Genomic DNA, 21,442 nt, shown 5'->3' with positions numbered 1-21,442 from the left:
CAGATCATTTATCACCGTACCTGAGGACCCCGACTACTTGTTTTGATAAGGGCGTATGCGCAGCGCAACCTTCTGGGCAGGTGACGCAACGTTTGAAAAATACTCCTCATGAAAAAGTTATTATACTGACAGCAATATTTTGATCAAGCACCGCATCTTCATTATTGAAGGAGGTAGTATGAGAAAGTGTGTAGTGCGTTCAATATTTGAAGCGATATTATTTTAATGAGACTTTTCTATTCACTCTTTTGTATAATGGCACGCGTGATCCCGTCTTGGAACGTGATTTCGTGAGGCTGGATTATAATTAAAGTTACTAAGTTAAAAGCAGCAACATGTTTTGTCACGCAAGTAGACAAGTCTTAGCCCTATCGCTCTTCCCCATTCCTGTAAACGTGCATGCAGGTTTGTAGTTATTCATCCAAAGTGGTGCATTATTGTGAATCTGTGGATTCATTACTTGTTTTGGTTATCTTTATTTTCAGTCGCTGCACGATGTTTGTTTGGGCAGGCAGCTCTTGGTATTGACGGATACTTGAAAACCAGGGATCGTGTTAAGGTGCAATTTTTGAACCTAGCCGACAATTTTAGATCAAAAATGTTGGAGTTTACTCAGCCGGCATCTACGAACATGATTTTTACTGAAGATCTAAAGAGTATGGTTCATTTGGTGGAAAATAAGCCAGCCGATGTTGAATTACTACAAAATATGATCTCGAGGTAGGCATTGGTGAATTTTAAATGTATCTGTTGAGAAAGTTCCTAGCAGTGATAACTTGTATTTCAAAAGAAGTTATTTTTCGTTTATTTTGTCAGGCCTTATTGGTGCCCACTTATTTCCTCTTAGCATGACTACACCCTCACAAAGTGGCCGGCCTTCGTATCTATACTCGAAATTATTGCATTTAATACTGTCGCAGCCAATTTGTGCTTTAGTTCTCCGTATTTTCAGCGTTTATGATTTCGTGAAATCCTTTTCCTAAAACTGCAGGAGTGATTGTACCATTCCTATGAGGATTCCTTCGATGAACCTATGAGCTTCCGTTCTGCTTTCCATGAATTGCTTGATTTCTTTGCATGATTGCTCGAAGGAGTTTTTTTTTCATTTTTTTGATTTGCTTTGTATTTATTTTTTGTTGTGTATTTCATAGTAACATCGAATTGTGAATATTCGTAAATTCTTCTAAGGCCAGACTGTGATAGACATTTATCACTGCCAATATTAGTAGGTATGATATGGACATTCTTAAGACTAATTATGAATTTCCTCGTATAGTTTACAGGTTTCCTTATGAATGTATGATGAAGTTTACCTCACAGATACAGGTTGAGCTATTGAAAAACTGTTAAGGAGCATAAATGCCATTTACTTCTCACATAAATGAAATAATCTGCCCCAGCTGCACACTGAGGCTCTGGTCCATTCCGATTGGAGCCCTGTGTGCAAAAATAAACGAAATATATGCATCAATAAATAATTTTATTCTATTTGAGACCACTTAGATGGAGGCCCTGATTTTTGTGGTAGAGTTAGTAAACAATAGCAATACTCAAATCCTATGTTATAATGCTTAAAATTAGGTAGCAATATGTAATAAGGGAATTTAATAATGTCTAGAGAGAATAAGACTAGCGGATCATTTTTTAAAGTCACAATGTAAATGAGAGAGAGGTGTTGACAGATGAGAGAGATGTTGGACTAAAGAAATTTGTTGTGTAAAAGCCGTCAATTGTACTTTTCTGCGATTATTTAATGAGTGAGTAGGAATGCGTTGCATGCATTAAATAATTGTAGAAAAGAGCATCTACCTTTTATTTCAACATGAGGACTTGCTTCCCATTTATCCAGTCGTACTGGGTAGGCGCATCACAAAATTGTCTCAACTCACTACATTGTTGCATGGCTAATTTGTGATCTTGTACTCATGGAAATATGCAACAAAAGTCCAATTGCCATACAATACAGAGTTTTATCAAACTAATTTTTATTGATTACCTCATCTCAAGGGCTTTTCTCACAATTCACTCACTTTATCTAACAAGCCACCACTGCTTTAGCATTGCATTTTAGGGGACATTTAGGAAGATTGCTTCAAGGCCAAGTCTTGTTTGATCGAAAACTTCTCTGTGAAATTTTTGTCATATATTTCAGGTTCAACCGACAAAACAAGGAGCTTAGATTTGGAAGCTTTATTTTTGGACCTGTGGTTATGAGAGCACTCCACTATCTTAATCTTCCCGATGTTGCTCTCAAAGTAAGTTTTTCTGTGTAAAGCATTTTTTATCAAACATCTCTTGTGTGCTGTAATTAATTTGATTCCTTCCACAGGTTTTCAAAGACCCTGAATTGGATGGATTCTTTGATCAACTTATGAGTTACCAAATTCTAATGGACCTATTGTACAAGAATTCTATGTTTAAAGAAGTTATTGAAGTATTTGACATGGTCCAAGCCAAGCAAATTCATGGTCCTAAGTACCCCAAGAATGTTGTCATTTTAGCAATGGCTGCAAGTTATAAATTGGTATTAATGTGGACTTGCTATGTTCTATTTTCTTAATATGACCTGTACAAACGTAAAGAATAATACTTTTTATGTTTGTTGTTTTTTTCAGAACACAAAGGAGCAGTTGAATTATGTAATGAATGTCTGGAAGAAAATGTTGGAGCTTGGCCACACTCCAGTCAGAAGAGCTATCACATTTGCAGCTGCCCTAGCCGTAAATCAAAATTCACCTCATGTTGCCATCGAAATTTTATCCTGCACTCAGCAGCCAAACTATGTGACTGTTAGGAATTTAAAAGTTGGTTTGCATTTTCTATTTTACCTTTTCTTATTTCCTCAAATCTAAGGCAAATTCAAAATCATGACTTACGTAATCTTTCAAAAAAAAAACAATGTAAATTTAACCCTTTCAAGACGGTGGAGTTTTCGTCTTAGCATGACTGCTGTACTGAGCCCCAAGAGACTCTTCTTTCTTGTGGTATGGAGCGTTTTTGCAGGACGTTCGTTAAGAAGGGTCTCGATAATAATCACACGCTCTCAGTTCCAACCTTTTTCGACCCCTCCCAGCGGGCACTCCACATTATCTCGGACTCCGAGAGTAGTTGTGCTCCCTCCTTTCTGGGTATACGACCCTACCTGCGGTATTGGTTCGCTGTCAACTTGTGGATTGCTTATATGTATTTGGCACATGGATAATTGTTGCTTGCACGTAAATTGCAGACTTTGAATTGAATTCATCATTTTTTTCTGAGCATTGTCAAATTTTAAACGAAGTTCTAAGGTCAATATTAATGCATTTAATGCAGCAACAATTTCCATGTTGATGTTTATACAGAACCCAAGATATAAGTAAATATTGATCGTAGAATTTTGTTTAAAAATTGTAAAAGCTGCTCAAAAGACAAGGAATTCAATTATTAGTTTATATTTCTTGAGAAAAGAACAAATATTTATTTCCAAAACTGACTGGATAAACAATTGCATGACTGCAGTCCCTTACCGCTAAGAGGGTCAGTAAAAAATGAGGGGTCAGGGTACCTGCTCCCGTATTCTGAGGGTAAAGCCGAAACCCCGCAGTGTTGGGTCCTGAAACAAAGACGTTGTACACCCGCGGCCATCATAAATGGGAAAGAGCTAGGAAACGTATATATTCCGCATTCGTTCACTTGTGTAAGAAAATCTCGGACGAAAATATATGGCTTTCATCTCCCGGGTCAAGAAACGTCCACACGTATATTTACGTCTTTAGTACGGAAAAGGTTAAATGATGCATTATAAAAATCATGATTTTTAATGGTAATTTATCATAATGGACATGAATAATCTACATCCACATAATACCCTGCAAGCCGCCTAAAAGGCGTGTGGCAGGGGGTGTTAGGACACCAGCCATTTACAACTATAAAAAAAAGAAGTGCTCTAACGAGGTTGCGAATAGCGTTTATTAAAGTCCTTTATGGTTCGGGGGAAAAACGAATTCCCATATCTATCCGTTCGGCAAAACATCTCTCTTAATTTATCGCTTCTATCGGACCTGGAGATATAGTGTGGCTCTAATAATATGTTCTCCGTGTCTCTCTTAAAGATATCCATTCTCAATTGTTCAAGCAATCTAAGCCTAGCGCGCAGCCTCCGAGTCTCCAACGGCTCCCAGCCTACTTCGCTTAACATCTGGGTAACACAGTCTGTACGCCCATAGCAGTTTTTGACGAAACGTGCAGCCTTCCTTTGTATTTTATTCAGTTTGCAGATTAAGTCTTTCTGCACCGGATCCCATACGCTCGCTGCATATTCAAGGTGCGGTCGGACGAGAGCGAAATAGCACCTTTCTTTTACTTTCTCATCCGAAAATCTTCCCACAATACGCTTGAGGAATCCTAATTTCTTCAGGGCTATGCCGCCAATATTCTTTATATGTGTTCCCCACGTGAGGTTCGAGGTTATTGAAACTCCCAGGTACTTCACTTCGTCTGTTGCCTTTATGTTAATACCATCCACTGCATAAACATGGTTAGAGTTGGGCGAATTCTGCAAGAAATGTACCGCCATGCATTTGCTCAGATTAAGTTCGAGTCCCCACTCTTGGCTCCACAAATCTAATGCGGGAGCAGAGATCATTAATGTATATAAGAAACAACAGGGGGCCAATTACGCTTCCTTGTGGAACACCTGATGTAACTTTCACAACATCAGAGCTAATTCCGTCAAGAACTACTTTTTGTTTACGATCTCTGAGAAAGGCGCGTATCCAGTTTACAACTGTTTTGTTTAATCCGCATGACTGTAATTTGTATAAAAGTTTGTTGTGAGGTACAGTGTCGAAAGCTTTCTTAAAATCTAGAAATAGTAAAGTATCTAGAAATAATGAAGTATTGATACCTGCACTGCACAAACGCTCAACAGTCACCCTCCGAATTACATAAATCCGCTCATCTAGTAGCCCAATTAGAACTAGATGAGCAGCGGATTTGATTCGGTGGGCGATTATTGAGTGTTTGTGCAGTGGAGGTATTTAATGCTCACAGAAATTCAGTGTATTTATGTACACCAGTAGAAAAAATCGCTGGCTTGCCAATATTTTAGTTTCTATTGGAGCTCGAAACAGGTTTGGCCCGATAAAATGACTTTCCCATTAATTATTTTGTAGGCTTCTACAGGCTGATGTAGTTGAAGTACTGTTTTTCTGGGTATTGTGTGCATTCATTATCTCAGAGGACAGTTTTGCCAGTGTTTACTCAGCTTCTTTCGGTCATTGAAGTGGAGATTCTGTGTTTCTAGTTTTTTTTATACTTCATCCATTGGGGTCAGGTGTTCCATGATTGGCTGCTGAAGTAGCATAAATCTCAGGCAAAGCATAACTCCTTATGTTTGCTTGCCTGTGCTAGCTGTCTTTCCAGTTGAAGTTTTTGTAGTTTTTGCTTTCCTCAATTGCCTCTGTAATTATTCTTTGAAAATTTTGTCTTTCTTGTGCTATCAATTGCGCATCTCAAAATTCAATCCCGTGTGTAAGTCTAGTCCATAAGTGTTCTGCTTAAGAGACTCTCCGTGGCCTGTTCTTGTTACCCACTAGTGTTCATACAAGCTCGTCTTGAGTGCTCTCTGCATCTGCCCAGTGTAGTAACTGACACAGCTGCATTCTACTTAGTAGAGACCATTCTTCTCCTTTGGCATCTAGTCTTATGGCCTTACCCAGGGTTCTCCAAACTATGGCCTGCGGGCCACATCTGGCCCGACACATAATTTCATCCAACACGCCAAACGAATCTCTTACTTGCGTGTGAACAAACATTTTCCAAAATGAAGTACGTACGTGAAGTCTAACCATTGAGCAAATTTGTCTGATGATCATTTGAAATCGATTCAAACAATAGGGTGGTTTCCTTTTATTTTTTTATTGCCGAAATCGAAAGATTATTACTCCTGGAGTACGCATTTCACACTTATAGATTTTTAAATGATGGTATCTATTTTTCTCGATTAAATGAAAAGTGAAAATTTTCAAGCGCGCGAAAACGTGATGCCTAAGTATGAATGCGGGGAAATCTCCGTGTGACGTCGTTCTGGTTCCCGCTGCTGCAAGTGAAGTGACCTTGGGGCGAGGCTTTTAAGTGCTGATACGACGCAGGATGCTAGCAGGTAGCCGAGTACCCTGCTAGCTGGTAGCGCTTGGCTTAAATAAGGATTATTAATACCTTATCAAACTAAGAAAACTTTCCGACCTTAGGCAGTTTTAATAGGTGATTGTTAAGACATGTTTCCCTGTGCTCTGTGCCTCATGCATGCATTGGTAATCTCAGACGATGTAAAACTCCTATCTACTCGTATAGAAACTAAGTCCCTGTGACGTCACGTGGAGTGGATTGCATGGCCGCCAATCTGGCCTTTTTCAAATGCGGTTAAAATTGACCATTGCCACTCGCCTAAACTTGGATTTCTAAAACCAAATAATTTGTATGTTATGAATACACTAATGGTGGGTAACTAATCGCAATCAATGCCTTTCGTTTTCTTTGATGAAGGAAACTACCCTATTGGCTCATCTACTGGGGAACCTGATTTTAATAATATGTATTTTGAAGTCAAAAAAACAGTATCATTCATCACATTTATTTGGTTGCATTAAACTAAATGCAGGAATCTTTTTAGTCTACCCTGATTTTACCAACAAGATATTTTTTACATTTTCCATGTGTATTCTCTAATTTTTTAATTAGTAGCACTGACATTTTTTATTCCCTCGACCCACATAAATGTGGGAAGTATATAATGTGGCCCTTGCATTGAAAAGTTTGGAGATCCCTGCCCTAACCAGGCGGGTGGTGGTTTATGTCAGGTTGTTAAATATCATTGTTATATATGTAATTTTCTTTTTGAGGAGTTTGAAATGTTCGTCAATGTTCTTGTGACTTATGATATTAATCTAACAATAAGTAACTGAGGCAGGTGAAATGTAGTGGAATGACATCCTGATTAAATGAAAAAGAGGGATGGTACATTTTTCACAAATTTTTTGATTAATGTATGACGCATTTCAACTATTAGGACATTTGCAATTACTCTGTGAAATAGTTGAAATCAGGAGCTGTATTTATACTTTTCGGATGAGTGGGGAAGGACGAGGAAGGGAGGGGAGATTTGCCATTGGGTAGTGCACGTGGGGAATGGGATGGCAAGGAGAGGGGAGTGGCCCATGAATGTTTGTTCATTCGTTAAACCTTAAGAGTGTGGGAACTTGTTTATACATTTTGCACACTGACTGCAGAGTTTACCCAAAATTTTTATTGTTACCTGGATATCTTGCACTTGGACACTTTCTGTCCCTATAAGGACCGCCAAGGGGCTTAATTCTACCTGGCCAACTCTCGTGGCAGGGGGTGCCTCCTGCACAGGGGTCTCTTCTGCTCTGGCTGGCAGCTAAAATCATGAACTCCCACAGTCCAAGGGCTAAGGAAATGTCTCCTCCTTGCATAATTACCAATTTTTCAAGTGCTTCCAGTCTTCAGCCTTTCCTCTCCATGCAACTCAAATGTATACCAAATTCAATAGTTTCTTCATGCCTAGTGTATAGTATAGTTCTATTAATGAGGAAGAAGTTTGTTATTGTCCTCAGACAGTCTAGAATATTGAGCAAAATTAGCTGTCAGCTGGGAGGCACAATTGTTTAATGATATTTTGAGTAGATATAATTTACCAATATTTTAATGTGAAAAATGTATTGTGTTATTTCAAATGAAGTTTTCAACTTATTTTCATTCAATTTATTTTAGATTGCTGCACTGGCTGATTTGGGTCGGGTGGAAGATGCATTTCCTATCCTTAGAAATGTAATTGAAACTGATGTTCCGGACCAAAAAAAGCAAACATTCTCCAAGGATGTTGTGAGTAGGCTTAATGGTCTCTTGGGAATTTATAGAACTTGGCTAAAAGAATGAAAACTGATCATTATTGTTTGTTTTCCTCAGTTGGATAAATTAAAAAGGTCTGTTGAGGAAAGAGCTGATCCAGATGTTGTGAAGGAATTCAAGCATTTAGAAAAAGCTTTGATGGAAGGAAATCACTTATCTGATAGTGTGAGTATCTAGATCTGTTACTTAAAGTCATAATCTTGAAAGGAGGTGCATATTTTTTTAATTTTAGACTACCAGTTTTTGATGAAGTTTCCATTTTTAACCAGATTTCGTTAACCCATCAATCTTAAATAGTCATTTCAAAAGGTTATGTTGATGAGTATGTAGTTTTTATTCGAGAAGTGTTTCGTGTTTGAATTATCTTTATACACCATTTTCTTTCCCCAATTCATTTGTCTTAAAGTCTTTATGGTAGGAGTTGTCTTAAATTTGTGTTTGATTTTGAGTTAAAATTTTTGTTTTCTCCTTGACTCATTAAATTGTTTCCTTTTTTCTTTCAGTCCTTAGATGAACATCTTTGCTCTGAAATAACATTAGCTAATGCTCCTGGACGCCAATCAGGGGAACGGAATCGGGCAGGTTTCACTGGATCTCTGCATCAGAAACCTCAGTATAACTATAGAAATCCTCCACCAAGACATTATAGGACAAGCCTTAAAGATATGGAATGATGTTTTGTTTGTAATTAAAAAGTAGTAAAATATTTAAGTAAATACCTATTATACTTTAAACTCTTCTGTATATTGCTGCATTCCATAAAACTCTTGTGCTCTTATGGAATGTTTTCACGGTTCAAACCAATGGAACTACATATATTGAGGCGGCTCCAGTCCATCCCATGGTAGCCTTATCTATGCTTTTACTTTGGTTGCTTTTTAATCAGTTCCAAAAAAATCTGAAACACAATGAGTGCTGAATATTCCCATTTACACCCAGAGTTAGCAATTGAGTATTTGCACTTATTAGTAATGCCATCGAAAAGATACCAGTTTAATAGATGATAGCATCTCGAGTACAATTTTTGATCAACAGTGGTAATTGATATATTTCCCCATAAAATTCCAATTGCTCTTCTGTCAACTTTGCGTATGTAAACCTATTTAAATTTGAAGTTATTAACAGCACAATCAGGGGCTGATGGATAATCCTCTTTTGCAATATTCTTGGTTCAAACAATGAACTTCAATACAATTTCATTTGATGGTGAGTTCCATTGATGATGTGGTTGAGAATCGGCATAATTGATGAACATACTTTTTGGCCTCAAGGAAGCATTGGCCTAAAGCAAATGATTCAGGAAAAGCCTTCATGATGATCAACTTTTATTACATATATACCGTATTTCTTCGAATATAGTCATCCCCCCCCTTATTTTGAGGCTTGAGTTTCAGGAAAAAGTAAAAAAAAAATGGGTTTGAATTTAGTCCCTCCTTTACTTTTACCATGGGCATTTTTGGAAAAAAGGGGGGGACTCTATTCAGACAAATACATTATTTATGGCATTTAAGTATCATAAATACATGTTTACAAGATGCATATGTATACCGATGCTAATAGACACATAAAATCATTGACCATCAGCATTGCACCTTATAAACACCAATAATTGTCTGCAGGAAAGAGCCCGCTCGAATTTCATGCATCCATCCTAGTATTAGTCCAGTCATGTATATTTGTCATGGATAAATTCGTTGTGTAAACACAGCTTAGTTGGCCCTATTTGATTTATCAGAAAGTATGCGTTACTTCATGGTCATAATCAAGCTGTGGGTATTCTGAATCTTACAAATCTGTTGCTGCAATGATTTCTACTAAGAAGAGGTGATTGAATTGTCAGGGATGTCCTTTCCCCCAGTTATCTGTGGTACATGTCCTCACTCACTCTTCTTATATCCTACCTCTTAAAATCATGCTATCTTCCCCCTCCAAAAATTTTGATGCTGCAGGATGCACTATGAACACCCAGGGTAACCCTGACACATATCGTAAATGAAACCGTAATTATTCCATTTTCCAAAGTAACCTGTGAAGTCAAGGAAAATTCTTGAATTACTTTTACTAGAATGTAGTTTTTCTGAAGCGGGTCAATTTTTTACCTGCTGAGTCGACAACCTATTTATACATCTGTGTTTGAAGAAAAGGTATCAAATATTGACTTACTTAAGATTTCCATAAGATCCCTACCTTTATTGGGTTACCTCACCTACTTGTTCTAAAGTGGTATTTACACGATGCATTTACCTGAGCAACTACATGGTTGGACAAATGCTCGGAGAGACGAAGATAAGCATTCATATATGGCTGGTGAGGAAATCCCCATTTATCAACAGCAGCATGGGCCTTGATACATAAAAATGGGGGAAATTATCTCTTAACATATGGCTCAATTTGCTTTTGCTGAATCAAAGTTATATTGGAAATAGGGAAAACATGTATCAACGATGGCTTTGCCCACCTAATCCTTGTTAAATAATTTGCTTCTCTTAAAGATGAATTTCACAAGTTTCAGCTGCTCACTTAGTTACTACTATGATAGTTTAGCCTTTCATAGTATCTGCGATATATGTATTCACTAAAATTTTCCACAGTGAAAATTAATTTGGGAGGAATAACTTAAGTTTTCACAAAGTTCACCACTTAACTGAAAAATTAGGTATGTATTCTGAAGTTGATTTAATGAATTTTTTGAAAACATGAAGGACATATATTATTGCTTTTCATTATTAGGTTTTTTAATAGTTAATTCTACCGTATTAAAATTGTCACATTAGTTCTCAACTATTGTTACATCTCAACATATTCACATCAGATGTGTAACAGATGTTGCTTACAAGTCCTTGCTATCTGGAATCTGTGATGGCCCTTTGACATTGAAATGGCCCTTAATTGTCTAATGCTCAATGCATCAAGCTATTAACCTTTTCCACTTGGGTGTCAAGTGACACTCAACATTGCCTAGCTCACTATCAACTCCCATGTCAAGGGACTCTTGACCAGCATTATTTTCTGTTCAAGATATTTAAAAACAACTCTGAGTGAACTACTGGTATAGTAGCTGCCTAATTCTGAGTGCAAAGGGTGAAGGGGTAGAGTGATTTTTGGTCTCTGCATCAACAACATAAAAAATGTGATTACTATAAGGTTTCAAATAGTTATTTACTTATTTTGATCCATCTATTTCCACTTTTGTGCAAGATTTACAAATACGTATTCCTGTAAAGTTTGGACTTGGTAGGTGGGTATGTTAATGATTACTAGAAGTCTCTTGATTGGTAAAATTCATTAAACTTATTTTATGACAATGTTAAAACACTTTAAAATGCGATATGCTGAGGAAAGACGACCTTATTATCTGAAATATGAATTTGGAATAGTTTTGTAAGCCGGAGGGCAGATTATTGCATGGAAAGGCATTCAAATAGAGGCAGTTCAATACATCATAAGGTTTAAAATTACATATCATTGCCTAAGTTTGTTTTGCATGAATAAAGGTAATGATATATTGGGATTGAGAAGTAGGATTTTCATAATTTTGTAGCTTCCCATCCTGCCAAAATGTCTCATTTTATGTGATAATTCCTGTGTTTCACCTTAATTTTGTTCTAATTTGTTAACACAGAGAAGGGCATACCTGTCATTTTCTATTTTGCAGCAAAGATGATAATTGTATACTAACTGTATCCTACTCAATGATTCCTTATAATTTCCCTATTAGTTTCCCCACAGTGAACATTTATTTATTTATTGAATCATTCAAAAACAGCCAAAACTGCCTTTACGTTGAATAGACAACTTAAAATCTGCAGCTTTAACAAATATAAACTATAAAAAGGATTCTTCGTTAAAACTTTCGCGGGTGCTCGTCATGTTGAATTAAAACTTTTGGGCTATGTCGCCGCGTCAGATTTTGGGTGGCCCCAACGTTTCCCGACCGATGCTGGTCGCTTTCTCAAGGGAATCTGAAGAGGTGGGATTTAAAATTGGTATATATAGGTATACGTGTCAGGTGGTGGGGGGAGGGGAGTGAGAGGTTGGAGGAGTAGGTTGTCGATTATTTTTGCCGATTACGGGTTGCCAAGTACGGCTGATTTTAAGGCCAGTGTCTCTGTTAAAGTTGTTTTTCTCCTCTTTAGATATTTCTATTGCTTCTCTTACGAGTCTCTGTTTAAAGCCTTTCACTCTCGCAACAATTTTTGCTTCCTTAAGGTCGATTGTGTGGCCCAGCGCTGCGTGTTCGGCTACTGCGGACTTCGTTGACTGCCCCAGTCGAATTGCTCTCTCGTGCTCCTCTAGACGTGTTTTAACCGATCTGCCTGTTTCGCCGATATAGTTCTTCCCACAGGTCTGGCAAGGAATTCGGTATACCCCTTCGACTTGTAGTGGAGTTCTATCCTTGACGGTTTTCAATAGATGCTTTATCTGTACGTGAGGCGAGAATATTGTCCTTATCTGGAATTTGCGTAGGATATTTCCTATTCTGTCAGTCGTCCCCTTAATGTATGGCAGGAAGGCTTTCTTCTGGTCGCTGAGGTCATTAACAGAGGAGTTCGCTGCTTCTGCGGTGTTGATTTTGATCTCATTGTTCTTTCTGATAACTTTATTAAATGTTCGAGAGATAACTCTGTCGTCGAATCCATTTGCCCGTAGAATGGCCTCTAGCTTCTTCCTCTCTTCGGCAAAGTTGTTCTGGTCGCTTATTTTGTAGGAGCGGTGAATTAACGTGTTGACCACTCCATTTATTTGCGCTGGATGATGGTGAGATAAGGCGTGCAGGTACCGATTTGTTGCTGTAGGTTTTCGATACACTGCATGCCCCAAAGTTCCGTCCTTCTTCTTTTCCACGAGGACATCTAAGAATGGAAGTTTTCCGCCCTCCTCCACCTCCATTGTAAACTTTATGTTGCTGTTGATCCCGTTCAAATAAGTAAAAAATTCCTGAAGCTTTTCTTTGCCGTGCGTCCAAATGATAAAAGTGTCGTCGATATATCTCACCCAAATCTTCGGCTTGTAGGGGGCGTTCTGAATGGCTGTATCTTCTATGTGCTCCATGAATATATTTGCAATTGCTGGGGAGAGAGGGGAACCCATCGCTGCTCCAGACGTCTGTTGATAAAAATTATTCCTCCACCGGAAGAAAGTGCTCTTGAGGCAAATCTCTGTCATCTTGGCGATGTTTTCTCCGAACCTGTCTTTTATGATATTTACCGCCTCGTCACAAGGAATATTTGTGAAGAGCGATATTACGTCAAAGCTGACTAGGATGTCTTCTTCTTTGACCTTGACGCCACTAATGATCTGAAGAAAATGTTGCGAGTTTTTCACGAAAGATTTAGCGTCTTCTACTGCGGGCTGTAAGATCGGTGCCAGATATTTCGCTAGTTTATATGCTGGTGAGTCAATGGCGCTGACTATGGGTCTAAGGGGCACTCCTTCCTTATGAATTTTCGGCAGGCCGTAGATACACGGAGTTTTCGGATCCTGTGGGTTGAGTCTTCTTCTATCGGCGGGATCTGGTATATGCGTCTTGATTATTTCTGTCACTATCCTCTTGTATCGGGCGGTTGGGTCTCTGTCGATCTTTTGATAAGGTCCTTCCGCGAGTAAATCTTCCATCTTCTTGTCGTAGTCTTCTTTCTCCAGGACGACCGTCGCGTTGCCTTTGTCAGCTGGTAAAATCACGATGCTCTCATTTTCTTTCAATTTTCTAAGGGCTTCTCTCTCCGCCATGGTGGTGTTATGCTTCTGGTTTTTGCTTTTCATTCTGAGGATTCGGCAGGCGTCCTGTCGAACTATTTCAGCCTCGCTGGGGGGCAAGTGGCCAATGGCGCTCTCTACTCCACTGATGATTTCTTCTACTGGAATTTTCTTCGGCGTCAGCGCGTAATTGAATCCTTTTTGAAGGATCGACTGGGCGGCAGGGTCCAGGGGAAGTTTTGAGAGGTTGACGATGACCTTTGCCTCGCATTGTGGATTGTAGGGTTTCTGCGAAATTTCCAATCTTGTAAATTTCCTCTTCTGCTTCTCCGTCGTAGTCTCTGCTACCGCGATCATGTATGATGCCGTCATCCTGTCGAGCCTCTCGAAATCTTCCTTCTTCATGGCATTGGCGAGAATGATGTGAATGTTGAAAAGTTCCTTGCCGACGTGGTCCAGTTCACGGCGGGTCTCTTGAATAGCTGCTCGTAGTAATTGTTTACTGGCGTTGTGAAGAATCCGGGGTGTGCGTTGAGAGCGAAGATGGTGACGTAGTCTCAGGAAATTTGGCAGAATCTGCTGGTCTCGGCAACGTAGTAGAAAGGATAGTTGGCACAGAAGCGATGACTTCTTGGCTCGGAGTTTGTCGAATTTCTTCGATCGATGTCGCAATTCCTCCCCATAGAGGCGTCGTAATTCTTCGTTAAAACTTTCGCGGGTGCTCGTCATGTTGAATTAAAACTTTTGGGCTATGTCGCCGCGTCAGATTTTGGGTGGCCCCAACGTTTCCCGACCGATGCTGGTCGCTTTCTCAAGGGAATCTGAAGAGGTGGGATTTAAAATTGGTATATATAGGTATACGTGTCAGGTGGTGGGGGGAGGGGAGTGAGAGGTTGGAGGAGTAGGTTGTCGATTATTTTTGCCGATTACGGGTTGCCAAGTACGGCTGATTTTAAGGCCAGTGTCTCTGTTAAAGTTGTTTTTCTCCTCTTTAGATATTTCTATTGCTTCTCTTACGAGTCTCTGTTTAAAGCCTTTCACTCTCGCAACAATTTTTGCTTCCTTAAGGTCGATTGTGTGGCCCAGCGCTGCGTGTTCGGCTACTGCGGACTTCGTTGACTGCCCCAGTCGAATTGCTCTCTCGTGCTCCTCTAGACGTGTTTTAACCGATCTGCCTGTTTCGCCGATATAGTTCTTCCCACAGGTCTGGCAAGGAATTCGGTATACCCCTTCGACTTGTAGTGGAGTTCTATCCTTGACGGTTTTCAATAGATGCTTTATCTGTACGTGAGGCGAGAATATTGTCCTTATCTGGAATTTGCGTAGGATATTTCCTATTCTGTCAGTCGTCCCCTTAATGTATGGCAGGAAGGCTTTCTTCTGGTCGCTGAGGTCATTAACAGAGGAGTTCGCTGCTTCTGCGGTGTTGATTTTGATCTCATTGTTCTTTCTGATAACTTTATTAAATGTTCGAGAGATAACTCTGTCGTCGAATCCATTTGCCCGTAGAATGGCCTCTAGCTTCTTCCTCTCTTCGGCAAAGTTGTTCTGGTCGCTTATTTTGTAGGAGCGGTGAATTAACGTGTTGACCACTCCATTTATTTGCGCTGGATGATGGTGAGATAAGGCGTGCAGGTACCGATTTGTTGCTGTAGGTTTTCGATACACTGCATGCCCCAAAGTTCCGTCCTTCTTCTTTTCCACGAGGACATCTAAGAATGGAAGTTTTCCGCCCTCCTCCACCTCCATTGTAAACTTTATGTTGCTGTTGATCCCGTTCAAATAAGTAAAAAATTCCTGAAGCTTTTCTTTGCCGTGCGTCCAAATGATAAAAGTGTCGTCGATATATCTCACCCAAATCTTCGGCTTGTAGGGGGCGTTCTGAATGGCTGTATCTTCTATGTGCTCCATGAATATATTTGCAATAGACCTCTGGACAAAATTTTAATTTGCCTTCAAATATGTTCTAAAAAATCAATAAGGATAAATATATACGTAAAACGTTTATTATATGTAATAATTTTCCATGGAATGTTTTTTAATCGCAAGAAAAGGAAGCTTTTCTCATCAGCAGACACTCCCATCTCAATACGTATTTCCATTGGCTGACGAAAATATGACGTCAGCTCATGCAACCATGCGGCGGTCCCATGAAATTCATGGGGGTTAGGCGGATTTGCAAGATCTTCAGCACGGATCGGCACTTCGTTAGCGTTTCACTTTGAGAGGTGAACATAATATCGCCGTGACGTGCTTTTCCGAAGAGTGAAAAAGTTACTGGGGATATTATTTTGCTTCCGTGGGCATCATGGATCCTGGTTTCGATAAGGGAGACGCGAGAAACTTGCCTAAATTTTCAACTGCCTCAATGTTTACATTTTATAGGTATAAATAGTAACTACTGAATTAATAGTAACTACATAAATTCTGAGACCCGGGGAGTGAAGATGGCTAGGTGAGTATATCACCGCGAGTGGAAATTGATTTTCTTAGGGTATTAGTTGATGTTAACGTTTCTAAATCCTTTTATTCACATAGAGTCAGACGAGAAGAATACGGCGATGATGCTATAAGTTGCGTGGTTAAGCGTGATAAAAATGAATGCATCGTCCGTGATCGTATTCGTAGGTTCGATCGAAGGCCTATGTTGTTGAAGCCCGTCTTTTGGAGGAGAGCGGCGAAAGCGAAGTTGTGACTCTTTCGTGTAAGGATTGCATAGCCAGTTTGGGTACGTAAGACTTTACTCTAAGTGGTATTGTATTTTTTTATTTGGCATTTTAAGGAAAACAAATTTTCCCGTTATTTATTCGTGTAGAACAACCTGATGAAATTTTAAGTGGTGAAATCTCCGATTTAATAGTACATAGAATAGAAATAGAACATAATAATTAGTATTTCCTGAAGTGTGGAAAATATAATATGGAACTTCTTCGAAGTAGCCCACTTGCTCAAAATTTCACTTTTAAGTAACTTAATGGGATAAAAAATTCCCCTTTTTCTGTTGCTGTTCCTTACATTCTTTACCTACAGCAAAAATATAGGAGATAAAACTATCCGCTTATTATTATTACATTTGTTACCTATCAATGAGCTGTAGGGTTCTACGGTACTTATTCATTTGGTTTTGTAAGCATATATTCGAGTTACTCTAACATTGTCCAGTCTTTCCCTAGTTTCAAGAAAGAATTACTCCAGTTAATTATATTAGTTTTCGTAGTAAGTACCAATAAATCAAGAGACTGAAATTCGTCGGCACTTTTTCATCCGAACAGTTCGTCGTTCACCGTCTTGGGGGACCGTGTGAAAATACTTATTTGAGGCATTTCCACTAGTATTACTGCACATAGGCACAATGCAGTACTTATAGCTGCGCTTCGACAAATCGACGAAATACGTACGACAACAAAAACGGCGTAATATCCACAAAATCACTAATTCTTTACCTCCTCTACAGTAATGCGCACGGACGCGAACAACACTATTGCATGAGCTGACGTCATTCAAGATGGCAGTGGTGCGAATTACGTTCCTCTTGCATGGCAAGTGACGGCTATTTAAAATGCTCTAAATAAAAAAATGCAAGATTATACGGCCAAAGTGTTACGCCACTTAGATTAATATTTACACGTACTTTTCAGAAAGGTATTTACCTTGATAGGTGTCCAGAGGTCTATTGCTGGGGAGAGAGGGGAACCCATCGCTGCTCCAGACGTCTGTTGATAAAAATTATTCCTCCACCGGAAGAAAGTGCTCTTGAGGCAAATCTCTGTCATCTTGGCGATGTTTTCTCCGAACCTGTCTTTTATGATATTTACCGCCTCGTCACAAGGAATATTTGTGAAGAGCGATGTTACGTCAAAGCTGACTAGGATGTCTTCTTCTTTGACCTTGACGCCACTAATGATCTGAAGAAAATGTTGCGAGTTTTTCACGAAAGATTTAGCGTCTTCTACTGCGGGCTGTAAGATCGGTGCCAGATATTTCGCTAGTTTATATGCTGGTGAGTCAATGGCGCTGACTATGGGTCTAAGGGGCACTCCTTCCAATTTTCGGCAGGCCGTAGATACACGGAGTTTTCGGATCCTGTGGGTTGAGTCTTCTTCTATCGGCGGGATCTGGTATATGCGTCTTGATTATTTCTGTCACTATCCTCTTGTATCGGGCGGTTGGGTCTCTGTCGATCTTTTGATAAGGTCCTTCCGCGAGTAAATCTTCCATCTTCTTGTCGTAGTCTTCTTTCTCCAGGACGACCGTCGCGTTGCCTTTGTCAGCTGGTAAAATCACGATGCTCTCATTTTCTTTCAATTTTCTAAGGGCTTCTCTCTCCGCCATGGTGGTGTTATGCTTCTGGTTTTTGCTTTTCATTCTGAGGATTCGGCAGGCGTCCTGTCGAACTATTTCAGCCTCGCTGGGGGGCAAGTGGCCAATGGCGCTCTCTACTCCACTGATGATTTCTTCTACTGGAATTTTCTTCGGCGTCAGCGCGTAATTGAATCCTTTTTGAAGGATCGACTGGGCGGCAGGGTCCAGGGGAAGTTTTGAGAGGTTGACGATGACCTTTGCCTCGCATTGTGGATTGTAGGGTTTCTGCGAAATTTCCAATCTTGTAAATTTCCTCTTCTGCTTCTCCGTCGTAGTCTCTGCTACCGCGATCATGTATGATGCCGTCATCCTGTCGAGCCTCTCGAAATCTTCCTTCTTCATGGCATTGGCGAGAATGATGTGAATGTTGAAAAGTTCCTTGCCGACGTGGTCCAGTTCACGGCGGGTCTCTTGAATAGCTGCTCGTAGTAATTGTTTACTGGCGTTGTGAAGAATCCGGGGTGTGCGTTGAGAGCGAAGATGGTGACGTAGTCTCAGGAAATTTGGCAGAATCTGCTGGTCTCGGCAACGTAGTAGAAAGGATAGTTGGCACAGAAGCGATGACTTCTTGGCTCGGAGTTTGTCGAATTTCTTCGATCGATGTCGCAATTCCTCCCCATAGAGGCGTCGTAATTCTTCCCTTGAGAAAGCGACCAGCATCGGTCGGGAAACGTTGGGGCCACCCAAAATCTGACGCGGCGACATAGCCCAAAAGTTTTAATTCAATATAAAAAGGATATTAAATAAAAAAAATATTCAGAAGATGGCTTTTCAAAGCTGCCTCTGCCAACCAATAGAAAAAATACCAACCAATAGAAAAAAAAAGATTTGATGCACCAATAGAAAATGACAGGTATGCCCTTCTCTGTGTTAACAAATTAGAACAAAATTAAGGTGAAACACGGGAATTATCACATAAAATGAGACATTTTGGCAGGATGGGCATTGAAAGATCCAGGGAAGGGTGAGTAGTCGACATGATATTGAAAGAGGTACGGAGTCTGTAAAAAAGTGATCTCTGAGAGATAGAAAGACAGAATTTAGGTTGGTGTACTAGGTTGTTATTATGCAAGGAGCGGGTGGGAATGTGGAGTGAAAAGAAAGGCAGTATTTCTGAGGATCGGAACTTGCCATTTAAGACATAGTAAGTGAAGGAAAGATCATGAAAATTCCTACGGGAGGATAGTGGCACTAATGATCCAGCAGGCATTACTTCAGAGCGTAACAATTAATTTGGAGTTTTATGTGAATTGAGTATTGATGTGACAATTGGTGGGAGAGGAATAATGAAGCAAATGATGGTGGACGGCGAAGGAGAGTATGGTTGTAAAAGTTGTGGCGTGCGGGAGTGTCTTCGCTGCCTAGAGTTTTGCGGTGGAAGCTTTTTTAAGTGTTTTAATATTGTGTCATTGACGTTTATGTTTTAAGGTGTGATAATAATAAAAACGTTACAAAGAATTACGGAGGTGAAGAACACGGTGTCGGACTACTGAAATATAAAATTCGAGGAATCAAGCGAGATGGAGTGGAATTGATTCATAATGAAACACTGACTTGCAATTTTCCACAAATATAAAATTTAATTCGACTCGAGTTTCGATGTTACTACATCATTTTCAAGGTACAACTGAGAGAGGAGAAATGGGGTGGAAGGTCCTCAAGGAGGTGGCTGGAATGGGTAGAAGTGCAAGGCGTGGGGGGGGGGAGGGGAGAGTGGAAAAACCAGAGGAGGTAAAAAGGTTGGAAATTGAAGGGTTTTTTCCAGGGTTAACAAACTTTGAACATAGAAATGAAAGCATTTGAATACACGTGGCGGTCTTCTTATCTTCGGGTGTTGGGTGTTGTTTCCGAGGGCCATCGGTGAATGGTGGGGAGGGGGGGGGGGGGGAAAGACGTCTTCTGTGCCCGTAGGCTGCCGTGCGGATTAGTAGGGTCCTCGAGGACGCGTTCTTCTGAGGGTGTGTAGGTGGGGAGCGGGGGTCGGCGGTTAGGATTCACTGTATGGTTCTTGTGGGATCTCATTCACGTCGAGTGGACGACAGGAGGGGGGGGAGAAGGGATTGTAACACTTCTGGGAAACGCACTATTGGAACTTAATGGAAAGCAAGGGCGATTTTGAAAGGTAGAGGTGGTCATTGAGAAGGGAAACCTCAGTTGTACCTTGAAAATGATGTAGTAACATCGAAACTCGAGTCGAATTAAATTTTATATTTGTGGAAAATTGCAAGTCAGTGTTTCATTACTACTGAAATAAAGAAATTAACAGGGCGTTCAGGAATTTTAAGGTGGGAGGTACAGGCAGTGGAGTAAATAACGGAGCAGTACTTGAGGATTGGGAGAATGCAACCAGGGAAAATAGCTCTCATGGTGATAGGGTCGGTAACAGTGGTGAGTGGATAATCAACTCCCACGACTGACATGGCCGTGGATTTCATTTTGTCGAGGTGCGGAAGAAAGGTTAGTTTGGGGTCAAAAGTAACACCCAGGTCATTGATGGAGGAATCTTCTGGAACAATTTCATTAAAAATAGTGTATTTATAAGGAGTGACAGTGCATTTTAAAGAAAAAGGTATGTATTTCGATTTGCTTGTATTAATTTTGAGTTGCCACTGAAGGCACCAGGCCTCAAGGGAATGAAGGGAAAAACTGCAAAGTCTGAGAGTCAGAAGTATTCTCAACTCTTTTGAATATTTTGCAGTCGTCTGCAAAGAGGAGTATTTTGCATGCATTAGAAAGTGCATAGCCCGCAATATCGTCAATGAAGAGGGAAAAGAGAAGAGGTCCGAGAACGCTGCCTTGGGGGATGCCTGAAAGGATGGGGATGCTTGGAGAAGGTGCTCCGTCAAGAACAACTTGCTGTGTGCGGTCGGTTATGAAATTCGATAGTATAGATAGGAAAGAGCCATGGATATTGTAGCGATGAGACAGTTTGTGGACAAGGAGGGTGTGGTTGACGGAGTTGAAGGCTTTCACAAAGTCAATATAGCAAACGTCCTACGGAGAAGAGGCTTCGAAAGCAGTGGTGATATGCTGATGTAGAATAGATAGGTTTGTAACACTAGCGCTAGCTGGAAGGAAATCATGCTGCTGGGGTGAGATGTAAGCGATAGTATATGATAGAAGTTGGTCATAAATAACACGTTCGATTAAAATAGAAAGGATAGGGAGGAGAGATAGAGGGCAATAGTTACCTACATCATCTTTTATGCCGGATTTTAAAATGGGAGTAACAAGTGCTATTTTCCAGGTTGAAGGAAATGATCCCGCTGGAAAGAATCGGTTGAGTAATTTACAGAGGGGGATGTGGAGAGTATTAGCGGTACGATGCAGAGAGAGTGAGCCAAGGCCGTAGGCTACAGTGGCTTTGTTGGGAGGCAAAGATTTAAGGAGGCATAGAGTCTCCTCGGGCGTAACAGAGACCATGGTAAGTGAGTGAGAGCTAACCGGATAGTGTTGGAAGTTCAATTTGCAA

General features: G+C 40.2%; 1 protein-coding gene across 1 annotated transcript; it reads left to right on the top strand.

Annotated features, from left to right (window-relative positions):
• Nucleotides 1-205: 205 nt before the first annotated feature.
• LOC124169393 (pentatricopeptide repeat-containing protein 2, mitochondrial-like) lies at nucleotides 206-8,645 on the top strand. The gene is made up of 8 exons (XM_046547989.1): nucleotides 206-405; nucleotides 486-720; nucleotides 2,153-2,255; nucleotides 2,330-2,524; nucleotides 2,616-2,804; nucleotides 7,774-7,884; nucleotides 7,969-8,076; nucleotides 8,415-8,645. Exons 1-8 carry the CDS (start codon nucleotides 336-338, stop codon nucleotides 8,583-8,585), a joined length of 1,182 nt encoding a protein of 393 aa, XP_046403945.1. The 5' UTR covers nucleotides 206-335; the 3' UTR covers nucleotides 8,586-8,645.
• Nucleotides 8,646-21,442: the final 12,797 nt, after the last annotated feature.

The sequence above is a fragment of the Ischnura elegans genome, chromosome 12, assembly GCF_921293095.1.
Source record: "Ischnura elegans chromosome 12, ioIscEleg1.1, whole genome shotgun sequence".
NCBI lineage: Eukaryota > Metazoa > Arthropoda > Insecta > Odonata > Coenagrionidae > Ischnura > Ischnura elegans.
The sequence above is the reverse complement of the archived record's forward strand: the minus strand, read 5'-3'. Positions and strand labels throughout refer to the sequence as shown.

Excerpts from the sequence above, each read along its gene's own strand:
- LOC124169393 (XM_046547989.1), top strand. The coding sequence starts at position 336 with ATGTTTTGTCACGCAAGTAGACAAGTCTTAGCCCTATCGCTCTTCCCC. Across the intron at positions 406-485 it reads TCCTGTAAACGTGCATGCAG|TCGCTGCACGATGTTTGTTT; the intron begins GTTTGTAGTTAT and ends CTTTATTTTCAG. Across the intron at positions 2,525-2,615 it reads TGGCTGCAAGTTATAAATTG|AACACAAAGGAGCAGTTGAA; the intron begins GTATTAATGTGG and ends TGTTTTTTTCAG.